This window comes from Protopterus annectens, chromosome 8.part0, assembly GCF_019279795.1.
Source record: "Protopterus annectens isolate FY-2018-M chromosome 8.part0, PAN1.0, whole genome shotgun sequence".
Lineage (NCBI taxonomy): Eukaryota > Metazoa > Chordata > Ceratodontiformes > Protopteridae > Protopterus > Protopterus annectens.
In genome coordinates this window covers 1912207814-1912224926 of record NC_056741.1, presented here as the reverse complement: position 1 = coordinate 1912224926, position 17113 = coordinate 1912207814, and the positions used below count along the sequence as shown (strand labels likewise).

The window sequence follows — 17113 nt, the reverse complement described above, 5'->3', positions numbered from 1 at the left end:
TTTGAAGCCAGTAATCCTCTTTGTGAGGTACTTCTGTGGCCTTTCCAGCTGCTGCAGATGTCTTGTGAGGTACATCCCAAAAGGGGCGTTGAGTGTCGAGTAGATGAGAACCCTTTTAAGATGAGGTGTGCCAAGTAGAAGGACTTCCTGACTACTGTGGCGATGTGACTATCAAAGGAGAAAATACTGTCCACCTGAGTCCCAAGGTCTCTTATCACACATTTGGTGTTAAGTAGATTGCTGCCTATGTGGTAGTTCATGAGTACAGAGTTTTTACCAAAGGGGATGACACTGCACTTTTTGGCATTGAGCTTGAGGCCATGGCTCTGACACCAGGCATCTGTCTCAGCAAGGCCCTTCTGTAGGATGTCCACATCATTTGGGGACTTGACTATGGCTCCTAGTTTGCAGTCATCTGCAAACTTCGTTAGCCAGAGGCCTTCTGTGTTAGTCTGTACTTCAGAGAAGTAGATACCAAACAGAAGAGGTCCCAGGATGGAACCCTGTGGTACTTCACTTGTCACTGCTTTGAGGCCAGATTTGGAGTCTGCAACTTTAACAGTGTGGGTTCTGTCAGTGAGCCAGTTGGCAACCCATCTTGTGCCGTAGGGATTTATACCTAGTTTAGTGAGTTTAGCTATAATTCCAGAATGGGGGATCGTATCGAAAGCCTTGGCGAGGTCAAGATAGGCTGAGTGAACCACCTTACCCTCATCTATGGCTTTGGTGACTGCCTGAAAGAAGTCAATCAGGTTCAGGAGGCATGATCTGCCTTTCACAAATCTGAACTGGGTGGGATCCAGAGTTTGGAGGTTACCACTGTCTTTGTTAATGGGTGTGATTCTGATGAAGGTTACTAACGGAAGACGAAAGCGCGCTCAATCACCAGTTCTATTCTTGTTTCGTGTCATTTTGTGGTCTCTGTGAATTTTATCGTGACTGGATTAATAAATATATTTTTGGACTTATTCAGTGCTTGGACATTCTATTATCGGTTACCTGGTGACAAACCTTGGTTTTTAGCCTGGAGGACAGCCCTTTATGGTACAGCGACGGATTTCTTTTTATCTTTTACAAGTGTTGGTGTGTGACGTGGTGTTAGAGCTATATTGATATTCTTTTTCTGTATTGGTGACATTGTTCTTTTGTGTAACTTATGTCATCAATTTAGCAGGTTTGATATTTATTTCTTCTGGTCATATGTCCTTTTGAAAAACATTTGTCTTCCTGTTATCTTCCAGAGTGATGCATTGCTTACTGGTGTTTTATGTGTTGTATTGTACTTATAGTAACCTTGGATTAAGCATATGCCAAGAAAACAGATAATACTTCACTCCAGACAAGTAGCTTTAAGTAACACATACAGTGTTGTCCCCTCTCAGTAACCATTTGAAATGTTGGAACCCACTAGAACGAATCCCAAACCACAGAGACTGAATGGCTGAAAGAACTGAATTACATATACAAAGTCCAACATGAACATTTCTTGAGATATTCTCTTTCCTCCAAAGTATGGTGATCTTGGAGTTGGCATATATAAGTTCAACAGGAGTGGTGCCCCCTGCAAAAAAGTTGATTAAAGAGGACCAGTGATCTTCGAGATTCACTTTTCACCTGGATTTTTGGTCTTTTTTATCATCTTGTCAGCACTCAGCATTCCGAGTGCCAACATTTCAGTAGGAAGCTCTTCTCTCTCCTTCCCTCCCACTACCAGTACCTCATGCAGGTAAAGGGATACTCATCCCAGTCATAGAATATGCTATATAGTAAGTGAACTGAGAACAAATAGTTATGTGTCCAGTATGGCTGAGAGTAATTCTTCCATACATACTAGCAATATAGACACCTGGGATGTTGCGAATATGAATGCATGCCCATATAAATGAGTTACATATTGCCATGGTTACCAATGACATTTTTCTTAGAGTTTGTTGTGAAACCACAACAGCCCTATGGTACATCACATGAAGGCTATGTGGAATCATGTTTACTGGTGGCCTGAGTGGTAACAGGCCTTTCTCATCAAACATCGAAGGAAAGAAATGCTACAGGTCATAGAGAAAATTGTAATATCCATATTTTTATGTTATGTATTTGTTAATCAGGTAAACCCACTAGGAAGAAATCTCTTTTTAGGAGAGACCTGGGAGAACTGCCTAGTTAAATGACCTGCTTAGAGTCACACTGTATGCAAATGTAGGCTGACGGAAGCAAGCTGTAGATCATAGGATGTAGCTTGTTAGCAGCTCACAGCCTTAATCCTCAGTGCAGAACCACTAGATTCTGAAGTTGCTGGGCTGGTCCAATTATGCAGCAGTACCATCTCAAAAGGACATTACTTGTCAGTAGCACAATTCAGTGTTATGAAATGGACTTCTTTTAGGACCACCTAACAAACATTAATCAAAATGAGCATAGACACACACACACACACACACACACACACACACACACACACACACACACACACACACACACACACAAACACATACAAGTGCTGGGACTCCATAATTTGTTTGTAAATCCACTGGCCACTACACTGTCATACACTCTGTACAGTAATATCCTTTGGAAAGCATGTAGAAGAGTTTTCTGATAACTCATGACAGTCCTATACTTTCCAAACACATATCATATCATCTGCAAATGCATAACATGCAATTCCACTTCAATCACGCCTATAAATAGTTAAGAAAAGCTATTTAGCGTTCCTTTATTGAGTGATACAAACATCTGTTTCTAGTGACATACATTCCTATAGCTATCATTAATACAGCATGAGTGGGGGACATAAAGTTGCAATTTGAACAGACATGAGGTAAGAAGGCAAAAACACAAAGAAGGTAATCAACAAAATGCAAGGGAGGGTACGGCTATTGGGTATTCTTACACCATGGATATAGTGATATGTATGAATAGAGGCACATTGGTAAAAGATGGGAGAAAATGTTATCCTAGCCTTGCATCTCAGATGCAGTGAAAAGTAATATACTGAAGTCATAATACTGTCCGTACAATGCTGAAAAGTTAAGACGCTGAAATCAAAATACCAACTCCCCTGCATCTGCAGATGGCTGGACTTGCCCTCCTGTAGGTCCCATGTTAGTGTTTGTTTCTCAGATTAACTAATATGGGAATGATACTATTTTCTGATTGTCTGTGTTCTAGTACACTGTACATATGTAGTACACAGACGACCATTTGAAATGTTGGGACCTGCCACAGTGAATCATGATACACAGAGACTGAATGACTGAAAAAATGAACTTACATATATCAAATCTGAGAAGACATTTCTTGGAATACTCCCTTTTTTCCAAAGTATGGTGATCTCAGAGTTATTACATATAAGTTTAGGGGATATGGGAGTGAAGGGGGCTTGCCTGCCTGTATAAAAAAACTTTAAAGAAGAGTGATGTTCAGGATTTGATGTCCTCCTGTAGTTTTGGTCTTTTTTATCAGCTTGTCGGCACTTAGCATTTCTAGTGTTGACATTTCAGTAGGGAGCTTAGTACATAAATGTCATTAGTAGGTATTTTGAATTCAAAATTGTAAAGTTTCAACATTTTGACATTTCAGGATTTTGAATACATTATTATTACTTTTAGTATATTACTATTCAATAAGTCTTCACATACTATGTATGACAGGAAGACATGGAAACAGATGATCCGCTGTGGCAGCCCCTAACAGGAACAGCCGAAAGATGATGATGATGATGATATGTACACACATATATATATATATATATATATATATATATATATATATAGATAGATAGATATATATATATAAATATATACATATATACGCATGTGTGAGTGTGTGTATGGTAGCAGTGAACTTTGTTGAATGTGTTTTAGTTCACCAAGTTCTACTGTGTTTTTTTGACCAAAACCACTTATTTCTCAGAGCCAAAAATGTTGAAGGTAAGATCATTGATGGCCCTGTGGTGTATGACTGAGCTGTGCTTATTTGAAAGTAAGTGGGTTTTGTTTTAATGCTGACATTTTCAGATATACCGAAGTTTTTGCATTAGGGGTAGGAGAGTGTGTGCGTCTGTGTAAGTGACTGCAGCTTAGGGTTAGAGTAAAGGCTACGGAAGGGGACTATTTAGTGTTGTATTTGACTTGTGTTTGTTAAGGGATGGGAGTGTTTCTAGGTTAGGGTTACAGTAAGAACTAGGTAAGGGTACAGGTTTAGCATTGCACGCATATTGCTGTTTGTGAAGTAGGTGTGTGCATGAGTGTCTTTCGTAATGGTACTCTTAGGAAAAAGGATTTTCTGTTAGGTAATGTCCATGGATTGGTTTAGGGGCTGCACAGTTAGTGTTGGCACACATGAGTAAGGAGTATTGGGGTGGACAAACTTTGCGTGATAACTGTCAGTGTGAAAAAGAGCGATGGTTTGTTTATTGAAACTGTACCAGTTATATTATTTTTTCTTTTATTAGAAATGTCAGCCTGAAGTTTTAAGATCTGGACAATAAAATCACCAGTTTCTACAAAAGACTGTAACTGTCTGCTGTTTAAATCTCATATTGGTGGATAATGCAGGCACCTGAGACTTCAGATGTGTATTTTCCTGAAGTTTCAATTCAATCTGTCATTGTGGAGTACAGTTGTAACTATTCCCTGTAAAGAGTGGAGAATTTTTTTTTAATTCCCTGATGTTGTACCATGCTAAAAGTTTTTTGGTTGTCCTGAAGGTCAGAGGGATGTGCTGGTGTGCTAAGTGTCCTTGCTAATGGTCCTGAGGGGACAAGCTGGCATTCTACCATAGATCAGCTATAACAAAGATAGCTATTGCTGATGAAGGCATGATGACAGTAGTCAAGTTGATCACGTAACCAAAAAATTGTCCATCCACTCACTCTTAACCAGGGAGGAAGACCTGGAAACCTATTTAATTTACTTTCAACCTTATATTGAAGAATGGGACTGGGCCATATGAGCTCGGACACTTGAGCTTAACATTTGGGGACCCTCCTGTACTTTTATAGATGTGCCAAACTCAGAATGTAATGACTGATAATTAAAAAAAAAAAAAAAAAACAAAAAGGTTTTGCATTGCCAGAGCCAAAGTGACATCTTATACTCAAGCTCTTAGATTTCATGACTCTTTTTTTGTTTAACCACCTTTATTAAATTATCACATAAGACATAGGCACATATTCATTGATAGAAAATTAAACAAAACATATTTATTTCAATTTACACACATTATACATTACATATGCTTTATTTCTTTATAACAACTGACTTTCAATCCAACATTACATAACTTGTTCAATTCCTGCCTTTCCTTAAACCTCAATCCTACTCATGAACATTATTCTGCATGTATTACTCTCATAAATTCCATGTATTTCTACGTAATTTGCTTCTTCCCATTTATAAAGATAGTTTTTCCATTTTTTTATCTTTTACAATATTCAGTATTTCAAATACAGTTGGTTTAGATTTTGATTTCCATTTTCTAGTAAATGCTTTTTTGGGAGCCACCAGAATTATACTTAATAAGGCCTTAATATGTCGATGTCCCAGCTCAAAAAAAATCCTCCAATATTTCTGACAGAGTACTCTGTAGGGAGTTTATAAAATCTGCCAACTTATTAGACTCCTCAAAATTTGTTCCCAGTGACCTCTTTATTTCTCTTCATTGTCTCCAACCTCCCCTGATTGATTCTTATAGCTATCATGTAATATTATATATGTCCTACTAACTATCCCTTTTTTAACAGCAGCTGATGTTCTAGATTCAAGTAAAAGCTTTACAAGAACAGGTCTTTCACTTATGACTCTCTGACCACTTTCCCTTTGCCTGTAGTCTGATCTAAATCCCTGGTAGGGAAGGCAGTTTCTTACCTGTAGTCCATATTTCTTTTTGGCTTCATCCAACAATATTATCTTCGCTTCCTGGTTGTTTATTCCCAATACCTTGGTTCCTATGCCAGTTTTCTTGAGTAAATTCCAGCCCCTCTCTGTCCTAATCCTAATCTCTGTACCTCTAATTAGAGTCATCCTTATTGACAAAGTCTCCTTTCTCCATTCCTGTGTTGCTTTTTTGTTAGAATACTTTCTGCAGCTTTATGGATATAATCTTCTGTATGGTTATTATTATTCTACTTAGGAATCTGCATCCAAAATCAAACTCTCTCCTTATATCTTGGAGTCCGCCCCTTCCGCTTCATCATCGTCCCTTTCCACTTTAAATTGTAATCTTCTGTTTATATTATGTATGTAAGCCTTAATTGTATAGCTCTAAAATATTCCTTCAAATCAGGTAATACTAAACCATCTTGTTCTGTTGGAGGGATCAACTTATCCCACTTAAGTCTTGCCCGCTTCCCCTGCCAGAAAAATAACTTCAACTATATTAATTTTTGTCAACAACTTCTCCTCTGGTTGATAAAATATTCCTGATCTGTATGTAAAACTATAAACAAGTGCGTTCTGTTTCTCAGATTTTTTTTTAATTTTTTTTTATTATCTTTGTTTAATATTTTCCCACATATTCTTTAGCTGTCATAGCAAAATCCTTTTTAATCCATACTACTAAATACTTCATGTTATGTCTCTATAAATATGGGTATTGCTGAACCAGTTTATGTGTAGGTACATAGTTTATAGCTATAGCCTTTGTTTTATCTTCATTAATTGTATCCCCAAAAACATGGAACTGTTTCAGAATGTTATGGATTTATCAATTAAAAAATAATATCATCTGCAAATAAAGCCAACATTTATTGACTAACATACCAATTATATCCTTGAATTTCTGAGTCCCTTATTTTCTTTTCCAGTGGCACTATATGTAAAGCAAATAAAAGGGAAAGAGGAACCCCTGCCTTGCTCCTTTGTTCAAACACAGCTTATTAGGGAGGAGCCCCCACTTTAATTCTTGCTGCCGATCCTTCATATATCCCCAATTAACCTTATTATTATATTAGGGAATGCAAATGCTTTCATTGCCCTTCTCATAAAATCCTACCTTACTCTGTCATATGCTGTCTCTATACCACGACCCACTAACACCAGCAGCAGAATTTTCTAACAATCTACTTCCCTCTGGATCATCATTGTTCTATTAATGTCAAATGTTTGCATCCCTTCCTGAAAAACAGAATGATCTGTATCTATTAATATCGGCAACACTTTTGCCATTCTTTCAGCTAATATAGACATAAACACTTTATAATCATGATTTAAAATTGAAATGGGCTTGTATGAAGCTGGGTCTAAAGGGTTTTTGCTGTCTTAATGTATTCAACCACCACAGCTTTCTTTCAGGATGCTGGTGCTTCCCCTCCTTTTAAAATACCGTTAAATAAAGCCTTCCAGATCTTTATCACTTTCTTTCATGCTAGTTTCCAAACTTTCACAGGAATACTATATATTCCTGGAGACTTTCCAGCAGATTGGTTAAACATCATCATTTTTATCTCATCTTCTCCTATCTTAACTATTAGCTGTTGAACTTCAGCTTCCTTTAATCTTGGCATGATCAAGCCTTTCATAAATATTTCCATTTGTGCCCTTTCCTGTTTTCCACATTCCTCCGTTTCCAAACTGCTGTAATATCTGTATGGGTTATTTTTATCACCCCCAACCCTGGTTATTTTACTTGCTACTGGCTGCATGAGTTTGGAGACAACCCTTTATACTATTTGTTGAACTAAAGTTTTTTGTACTCTGGAATTGTTATCAAACAAGAGTTGCTTAACAGCTCTCTTTCTAAATTCATGCATATTATCCAAATATTCTCCTATTTTCTCTTTGACATGCTGCAGTTACTACTGTTTTGTTCTGTGAAATTCCCTTTATTCTGCAATACTTCTTTTTTTAACACCTTTATTGAATTATCACACAAAGCATAGGCAATCATACATTTATATAAAAGAAAACAAACCATAGTAACATGTTCCCAATTACAGACAGTATACATCACAGATGTTCTTTTGTATAACTGTCATCAGTCCAACATTACATAAATTGCTCACTTTCTGCCTTCTTTTAAACTCACTCCAACAGATTATTATACTGCATGCATTGTTCCCACAATTTCCATTTATTTTATGTAATGTGCTGCTACCCTTTCCTAAATATCCCATTTCTAGTTCTTTTGTCTCTGTTACAATATTTAATACTTTAAATACAGTTGATTTAGATTTTGATTTCCCTTTTCTAGTAATTGCTTTTTTGGCAGCCACCAGAATTAAACTTAACAAGGCCTTCCTATGTCTCGGCAATTCAGGTCCTGTGTCCCAACTCAGAAGAATCATTTCTTTAGTTACAGCCATTTGTTCACCCAGTATTTCTGACAGAGTATAAGGAATTTTTGAAGTATACCAACTCATTATACCCCCAAAACATATGTTCACAGTTATCTCTTTTGTCCCCATCATGCCTCCAACATTTGCCATCTACCTAAGGAAAATTTCTTTGGAGTCTTCTTGGGGTATAAACATACCTGTGCAAACAGTTCCAAGCAAAACTCCTACATCTTCTAGACTTTGTTGCATACTTGGCAGCCATACACATACCATTCCATTGTTCCTTTGTAAATTGCCTATCCAGTCTCTGTTTCTATTCTTTTCTAACCCCTCTGATTGATTTGTCTAGTTATTCTGCTAACTTCAACTAAAAACTGCACCGGAGCAGGACTTTCACATAGGAACCCGCTATCCCTTTCTCTTTGCCTAGATTCTGATATCAATCCTGATAGGGAAAGCAGTTTCTAGCTTGCAGTCCAGATGTCTTTTCTCCTCCTCCCATTCTGTTACCTTTCCACACTAGCTATTTGCTCCTAATACCTTGGTTCCTTCACCTGATTGGACTTTTGTTAGAAATAAACTGGTAACAGCACAATTATCCAAATTAAAACACATTGTAAAATTATGGCTGAACCTTGAGGGTTTTAATAGCATGGATATGATGATGGAGAATGCTATACATTTAATCAAGCTTTGCTGGTAACTGTTTACACGAGGGTATTTCAGTCTGACCCCCAGGATGCAGAAAGCTTCATGACATTATTTCAGAGAATTATGCATTACAAAAATTTGTTTAAGAAGGTGTCTTCTAAAGTAACAGAAAAAGCAGTAAAATATGTTTTTCGCATAGCCTACATTTTAGAATCTATTTATTTGAGTTTGTTTACCAAAGATTGGGCACTGATCAACAACAGCCTCAATATTAATTCTGCTTAATCCATGGGAGTTCAGTCTCGTATAGGGAGCATTATCTATATGTATCTATCTATCTATGTATCAATCTCTCTCTCTCTCTGTCCTTTGTTGACTTGGTTAGTCCCACTAGGCTAGCATCCCCTTTTTAAGGGATAACTGTAGTAGTATATTTATTTTTTGTGGACTTTTAAATGTTATAGTAGGTAGCAGGTCCCTTATATTTAACATGTATGTCTAACATCCTTACTACCTTAAATATAAGGGACATGCTACCTACTATAACATTTAAAAGTCCACAGAAAATAAATATACTAATACAGTTATCCCCTAAAAGGAGGATGCTAGCCTAGTGGGACTAACCAAGTCAACAAAGGACAGACAGAGAGAGATTGATACATAGATAGATAGATACGTATAGATAATGCTCCCTATATGAGACTGAACTCCCATGGATTAAGCAGAATTAATATTGAGGTTGTTGTTCGCAGATGACTGCAAACTAGGAGCCATAATAGAAACTCCTAACGATGTGGACATCCTACAAAAGGGTCTCACTGAGACAGATGCCTGGTGTCAAAGCCATGGCCTCAAGCTCAATGCCAAAAAGTGCATTGTCATCCCCTTTGGTAAAAACTCTGTACCCATGAACTACAACATAGGCAGTAGTATACTTAACACTGAAAGTGTGATAAGAGACCTAGGTCACAGGTGGACAGTAGTCTCTCCTTTGATAATCACATTGCCACAGTAGTCAGGAAATCCTTCTACGTGGCACACCTCATCACAAAAGGTTTCTCATCCAGAAAAAAAGAGGTCATTGTTCCCCTCTACTCATCACTCATTAGACCCATTATAGAGTACAACGCCCCTTTTGGTATGTACCTCACAAGACATCTACAACAACTGGAAAGTCCGCAGAAATACCTCACAAAGAGGATTACCAGCCTCAAACAGATGCCCTATGCAGATCATCTCAAAAAACTCCAGCTTTACTCCGTTGCATATCGCCTACTCAGAGGTGATCTCTGCCTAACATACAAAGCTATGTCAAACCCAGAGCTGTTGGACATGCTCCACTTAAAGAAATCCCAATCCCTCCAAGCTACATGCCCTAGGGACCTAAACCTTGTCACCACAATAAACAGAACATGCCGGAGGGATAGATTCCTGTCCCAGAGACTTCCCATACTCTGGAATAAACTACCTGTCTATATCAAACAAAGCTCCTCATTAGCACTCTTCAAGAAAAATCTTGATGATTGGATGGGAAATAGGAAATTCACCCAGGGGATCACCTCTGTGGCTCTGCCCAACAGTGGCACAGGAAAATGATTTTCTTGGGTGGCAAAAGCCAGGGTACCTTTTTGGCTGGGCTTGTATAGGCCCCAGAGCTGATAGTCTAGTACCTACCTATGAACCTATGAACCTATAACTTTACAAACTATTCAACTGTTAAACTTAACACTTAATATTTATTTTTTTATGAACACATAGTTTTCCAGGCAGAAGATTATGTTTTGTACAGTATTGTGTCGTGTAGTGTAGTGTAAAAAATTATCTAAACAAAAGCTGTATATGTATATATATATGTATATATATATATATATATATATATATATATATATATATATATATATATATATATATATATATGTGTGTGTGTGTGTGTGTGTATATATATATATATATATATATATATATATATATATATATATATATATATATATATACATACATAAATGCATATGTTTGTGTTTGTGAGTATAGGTTCATCATAGGTGTTTACAAGGCTAATGACCACAAGGGCCTTTTAAGCCTAGCCACACATCCCAAATCTTTGACAAGTTCTGGTACCCTTGATAAGTGTCAGCAGGGGCTTTTTAAGATTAAGCATTTACAAGCAGGGGCCTGGTAGATGAACCATTTTTAAGATGCCAGTATCCACTGGAGACATAGGTGCCAAACCAGGGATAAAATTCCTGTTCTCCATCCAATTGCCCAAGTTACACTTGAATTGATTTAGGGGGGAACTCTGCTTTACATGGATGGAGCCTGTTCCAGAGAAGGGATAGTCTCTGGGATATATACCTAATCTATCTAGCAGGTCCTATTTATATCAGAGGCAAGGTTTAACTTTATAGAACAGCTAATTCTGGTGCTGTTTGTTTTGCAGATATGCAGGCGGTCTATCAGAGTAGGGTCTGACAATGCCTTATATGCCAGGCATATGTCTCCTCTCAACAGCCTGTAGGAAACAGAATACAGGGATAGGGCTTTGAGGCAGTCTGTCTAGTAAATATTACTTATACCCTGTATTCATTTAGTGAGGAACCTCTGTAGATGCTCCATTTGTTGGATATGCCTTGTTAGGTACATATCAAAGGTGGCATTGTACTCAATGAAAGGTCTGGTGAATGCTGAATACAGTAGAACAATGACTTCCTTGGACCTAGATGTCATACCTTTGTTTATAAGTTGCACAACATAGAATAATTTCCTCACTGCTGTAGACACATGATGGTCAAAGGCTAAATTACTGTCTATGTATGTCCCCAAGTCCCTGACTACTGGGTCATCCCTTAGGGGAGTGTTGTCAATACAGTAGTTACCAGGTGTGGATAACTTTCCAAAGGATATTATTATGCATTTTTTGGCATTTAGTTTTAGTCCATGGCTCTGACACAAGTTGTTTGTCTGTCTCAGCCCTTCCTGGAGAACATTTGTATTGGTGGGGGATTCAGTGACAACTCCTAATATGCAATCATCTGTAAATTTAGTCAGCCAGGGGCCATTGACATTGGCCTTGACTTCAGAAAAGTAAATGCCAACAAGGAATGGTCCCAAGATCTATCCCTGAGGGATTCCACTTGTCACTGGTCTCTTTGTAGAGTGCACTCCCCAATTTTAACTTCCTGGTCCTGTCTGTGAGCCAGTTGGCTATCCACTGGGTGACATAAGGGTTTGTACCCAACTTCTTGAGTTTGTTAACAATGCCTGAGTGGGGTATTGTGTCAAATGCCTTGGCCAGGTCAAGGTAGGCAATGTGAACCATTTTGTCCTCATCCACTGTTTTGGTGACCTTCTCAAAGAAGTTCACCAAGTTGAGCAAGCATGACCTGCCCTTGACGAAACCAAAATGAGTTGGGTCCGGTGTCTGGAGGTTTCCTATGTCACTATTGATCATTTCCATGATAACTCTTTTCATGGCTTTGCATATAAGACTTATGGGTCTGTAGTTTCCAGGGTCTGTAGATGGCCCACCTTTATACAGAGGGATGACTGTTGCTGTTCTCCATTCATGAAGCATGAAGCCTGTTTGGAGGCTACAGTTAAACAGCAATTCTAGAGGTCCTAATAGGTCATGTTTCATGCCATTTAGAAGGCATCTTGGGATATTGTCTGTGTCAACTGATGTAGTGTTCTTGGCCTTAGAGAGAGCATTAAGGAGCTGTTCCCAAGTGATAGCAGAGGGAGTTTTATTTAATGTTATTTCCTTAGGGAATGTTGAGGGGGACAGAGGAGTAAAGTTGGAGCAGAATGTGTTGGCCATTAGGTTTGCTAGATTTTCTGGCTCAGTATAAGTGGCTCCATTTACAATGAGCTCTGCACACAATTGTGTATTGACTTTGAGGTTGCGGGCATAGCTAAAGAATGTCCTGTGGTTGTCCTTCACCTGGGAAGCCATCTTTACTGCAAATTTGGCTTTGGTAAACTTTATTTGTCCTCTGAGTTGTTTGTTTAGTTTGATGACAGTGCTTTTATCCTGCTGGGTGATACACCTCCTAATTCTACCATGATTTTCTTCCTTCTGTTATACAACCTATTGATGTTGTGAGTCCACCAGGGTGGCTTGTTTTTTGAGTTAGTTCTGTACAGCTGCCTCTGTGCAGCTATTAAGATACTTGTATAGGATTTCTGTGAACAGTTCTGCGTATGTAGCAGTGTTTACAGGGTCAATGGGGGCTTGACATTTTTCCAGGTTATCACTTAATAGTAGGAAGTTAGACTTAGAGTAGTTTCTGAATATTCCACGGTTTGCTGGGGTTCCAGGTTTTATTTTTACTTCAAAGGAGATCATTTTGTAGTCTGACTTTACCAGAGAAGACATTACACTAGGAGGTGTGCAACACTCTCTGATATTAGTGAGGACCAGATCCAGTATGGTTGTCCCCTGGTTGGTGTATTGACTGTCTGGTTCAGGAGGTTTGTGTTTACAAAATCCAGGAATCTCTGTGCCTGTATGTTTGGTGTCATATATGATTCCCAGTTAATAGTGGGGTAATTAAAGTCACTCATGAATATGGTATTTTTGGATGGTGAGTGTTTCCAATGAATTTAAATACATGGTATGTATTTCCTGGGTCATTGAGGGGGACCTATAACTTGCAAAAAAGTGGCACTGGATTTTGCCTTTGGTGATTTGAATGTGGAGAAGCACAAGTGCATTATCCTGTTTGATCAGCCTTGCCGTATATTTATTTTTGATGTAAATCAAGATGCCTCCACCTTTAGTCCTTGTCTGTGTAGTAGCTGTTCTAAATTTGTGGAAGGCATTATAACCTTTTTACTGTTGGTGTGCTCTCCACAGCTTTAAGCCATGTCTCAGTGACTGCACATATGTCAACATTCTTTATGGTGAAGAGAGCTTCTAGAGAGTGGCGTTTTTTGTTTAGACTCCTAGCATTGAGCAGTAACACCTTTAAATTTTCTTGGTTTTGATTTGCTATGTTGGAAGTACTTTCAGCTTGGCATTGCCTAAAAAAGGCACTGTGGGGGAAGACAATGTTTTAGCTAATATTAGAAAGCCTAGAGGGGAGAGGTGCAGACCATTCCTGGCAAAGCAACGTGGTCTGTTGACCATCTCCTTCCAAGCTGATAAATATTGCACTCTTTTAGAATGATACCAGAAACTAAGCCATTTATTAAGGTCAGTCATCTTTTGTTCATATTGTGGCATTATCCTTGGAGAAAATAAAATGCTGCTCAATGCTAGGCTCATAACAGCTTGGGACAAATATTCCAAGAGCTCCATGATGTCTCTCTTCATATAGTCCAGGGAGGTATGTCTCAGGTCATTTATACCCACATGGACTATGACTGAGTTATATTGGTACTTGTGGTCCAGTGACCTGAGTGTGTGTGTGTGTGTGTGTGTGTGTGTGTAATGCATGGATCCTGGTCCCGGATAAGAAACTGATCATGACTTTCTCCTTACTTAGCCTGGTGAGAGGGACATCAGTGTGTCTCACAACTGTGTCTCCAATGACCAGAATATTGGTTTGTGTGGTGGCTTGCCTAATGGGCTTAGAAGGAGAGGCTTCATGAGATGTGTCTGTATGTGTTGATGTGGGTGTTGTTTTGAAAAAGTACATTTGGGGCTGCTGAGGTTCTTTGTTACGTGTACTTGATCTAAAAGGAATTTTGGGGTTTAGGAAGGTTACCATTAAGTACCTCAGTATATGTGGGTCTATTATGTGCTTTGAATTGTGAGTGATGAGTGCAGAGTGTGTGCTAATGATAACCTTATTGCTATTAGGAGTGCTTTTATTTGAGGTCTTTGCCTTCAGTGACATTGTGTAAATACATCTCTCACATGCCATATCAGTTTGGTTGAGAATGAACTGGTTGTCAGTAAACATGTGACAATTTCTACATTGCCTTAGGATGTCCATATCCACCAAGCTGGTAATGGAGTATGTATGTATGTATATAAATATCCATATATCAATCTGTCTAGATTGATATCTATTTATCTATATATAAAATGGCAGGCTAGAAATGTAGGAAATGCTTTTGGCTGAATTTGCCGACAGGGAACCGCTGTCCCGGTATCTGTGCCATTATCACTTTCGCTCACTGAATGCGTATATGAGTGAGAATGGCCTGTTTTCAGTTTTGTTCAAATTAAATTCTCCACAACCAAATTCATTATAACAGGTGGCATTATGTTTAATATATAAATGCATCTAATATACTACTTTCCTATTTACCTAACGGCATAATAATGACATGCACATCTTCTTGGACAGGCACAGGTTCTCTTTTTCATCGTGATCATGATTTCATTCATTAACTACTTGGTCGGTACAGTTATTCCAGCAACTCCTGAAAAACAGGCCAAGGGATTCTACGGCTACAGAGGTATGTGTCACTGCTGTATTACCATGGCTTTGTCTGCTTCTGCTGTGCAAAGTATTTGCAGCTTACTTTTCTGTGATTTATTTTTTTTCTCCTGTACAGAGATAACATTCTCATTTTTTTGCTGCTGATTCTAAAATCCCTAGGCTTTTGATCTTCTTGTACTGTGTCCAGGCCCTACATCTGCTATGGCTCAAGTTTTGTCATAAAAATATATACAATCTATACAATGCAGAACAGTGGCAGTGTGATAGCAGAGTTTCAAACTTAGCCTGGCCTGTAAATGATTTATATTCCTCCTCAGTGCCACAATGTGCCCTAATCCACTAAGGCGATGTCTGACTCCACAAAACTTTCTCCAGTCTCATACAGGAGTTACTGGCACAAAAAACTGAAGACCTTTTTTCTGGTCATGAAGAACTCTTCTATGCTAACTGCAGAAAAATGTGAGCTTAGTAGTTCATAGTTAGTTACTAGACATGCATGCAATACCTTTGATAATAGAAGAGCCTAATCTAATTCTTCCATTTACAACAGAGCACCAACTGGTTTAGTGACTTATGAAGAGTCAGTCACACAACAGGCAAACAGAGGCTGAGGGAATCAAACTTCATACTGCAGGAAGCAGCTCATTGAGTGCTAGATATTCATTAGTGTGACTGAATAACTGTAAAAGAAAACACAAGTTGTTAGGTCAAAAACTTAAATCTCACTTTGGTCAATTGATTGCAGCATGTGTCCATGTGATGATATGCATGACTTCCGATTCTTCTGTGATCTCCAAACTGCAAAGAATGAGAAACCCACCATTAAAAGTTTTTCTATGTATGTTTATTATATAAATACATTTGGGAAAAGATCTGAGACAGGATAGCAATAGCAACTTTAAAATATTATGCCAGCATACATGAAAGTAAATATTTCACTGGTCTGATGGGACTGAGTTATCACCTGGGACAGATGGTCTGTCAATGTGCTAGTCTCCTATGGGACTGACCGACAAAAGACAATGCTCTCAAACCAAAAGAATTATCTGCATTCCTGCAGTGTTGCTGATATTATAGTAAACAAAAGTTGTTTTAAAGTTGTTTTGGTGTTGGCTGTCAGCACCAGATATACTATATGAGTTTCACTTCCAAGCAGAATGTGTCATTAGAAATTTCAAGTGGAAAAGCCTGATGGATATTTGTTTGTTGGACATTTTCCTTAAAAAATCAAAAAATATAAGTTATGAGCAAGGTGGTCATCCTGAGTTCTGGATGTGTGTAAATACGAGGTAGTAGGGACTGAATAGCTTGTCTTGGATATGCTAAAGTGTTTGTGTGGAATTTGGGCAGCATATAATAGTGTATAACAGCAACTGCATTACTAGCTTCTGAGCAAGAAGTTAAATGCATCTTGCTTCTCATGAAGCAATGTGCATATTAAATTGCTGAGGAACTATAAAAAACAGAGATAAATGAACATATAAATAAATAAATGAATGAATAATCAGAAGTACCATGTGATGAAGACCCCAAAGGTTCCTAACCAAATGGTCACAGATCTGCAGCCTCTGCACTACCAAGAGTTCATTCAGTGTTTTTCAGACTTTTGAAGGAAGATCTCTGTCTCACCATACCATGCCAATAGAATTATGATTATCCTGGACATCCTGTTTCTCCACAAATCTGGTATCTCCACAGATACTAGAACCAGTGACCTCAAACTTCAGCAATAGATAAAGTACAATGAAGGGAAAGGTTCATAACCCAGTGCTTCCTAAACGTATGGAATAAACTTTCC

General features: G+C 38.2%; 1 protein-coding gene across 1 annotated transcript in view; it reads left to right on the top strand.

Annotated features, from left to right (window-relative positions):
* The window catches only part of SLC12A3 (solute carrier family 12 member 3), a 564508-nt gene that overhangs the window by 125799 nt on the left and 421596 nt on the right, over nucleotides 1-17113 (top strand). Inside the window, exon 11 of the mRNA XM_044079103.1 lies at nucleotides 15220-15331. Coding sequence (XP_043935038.1) covers nucleotides 15220-15331 — 112 coding nt within the window. The remainder of the gene's footprint in view (nucleotides 1-15219; nucleotides 15332-17113) is intronic.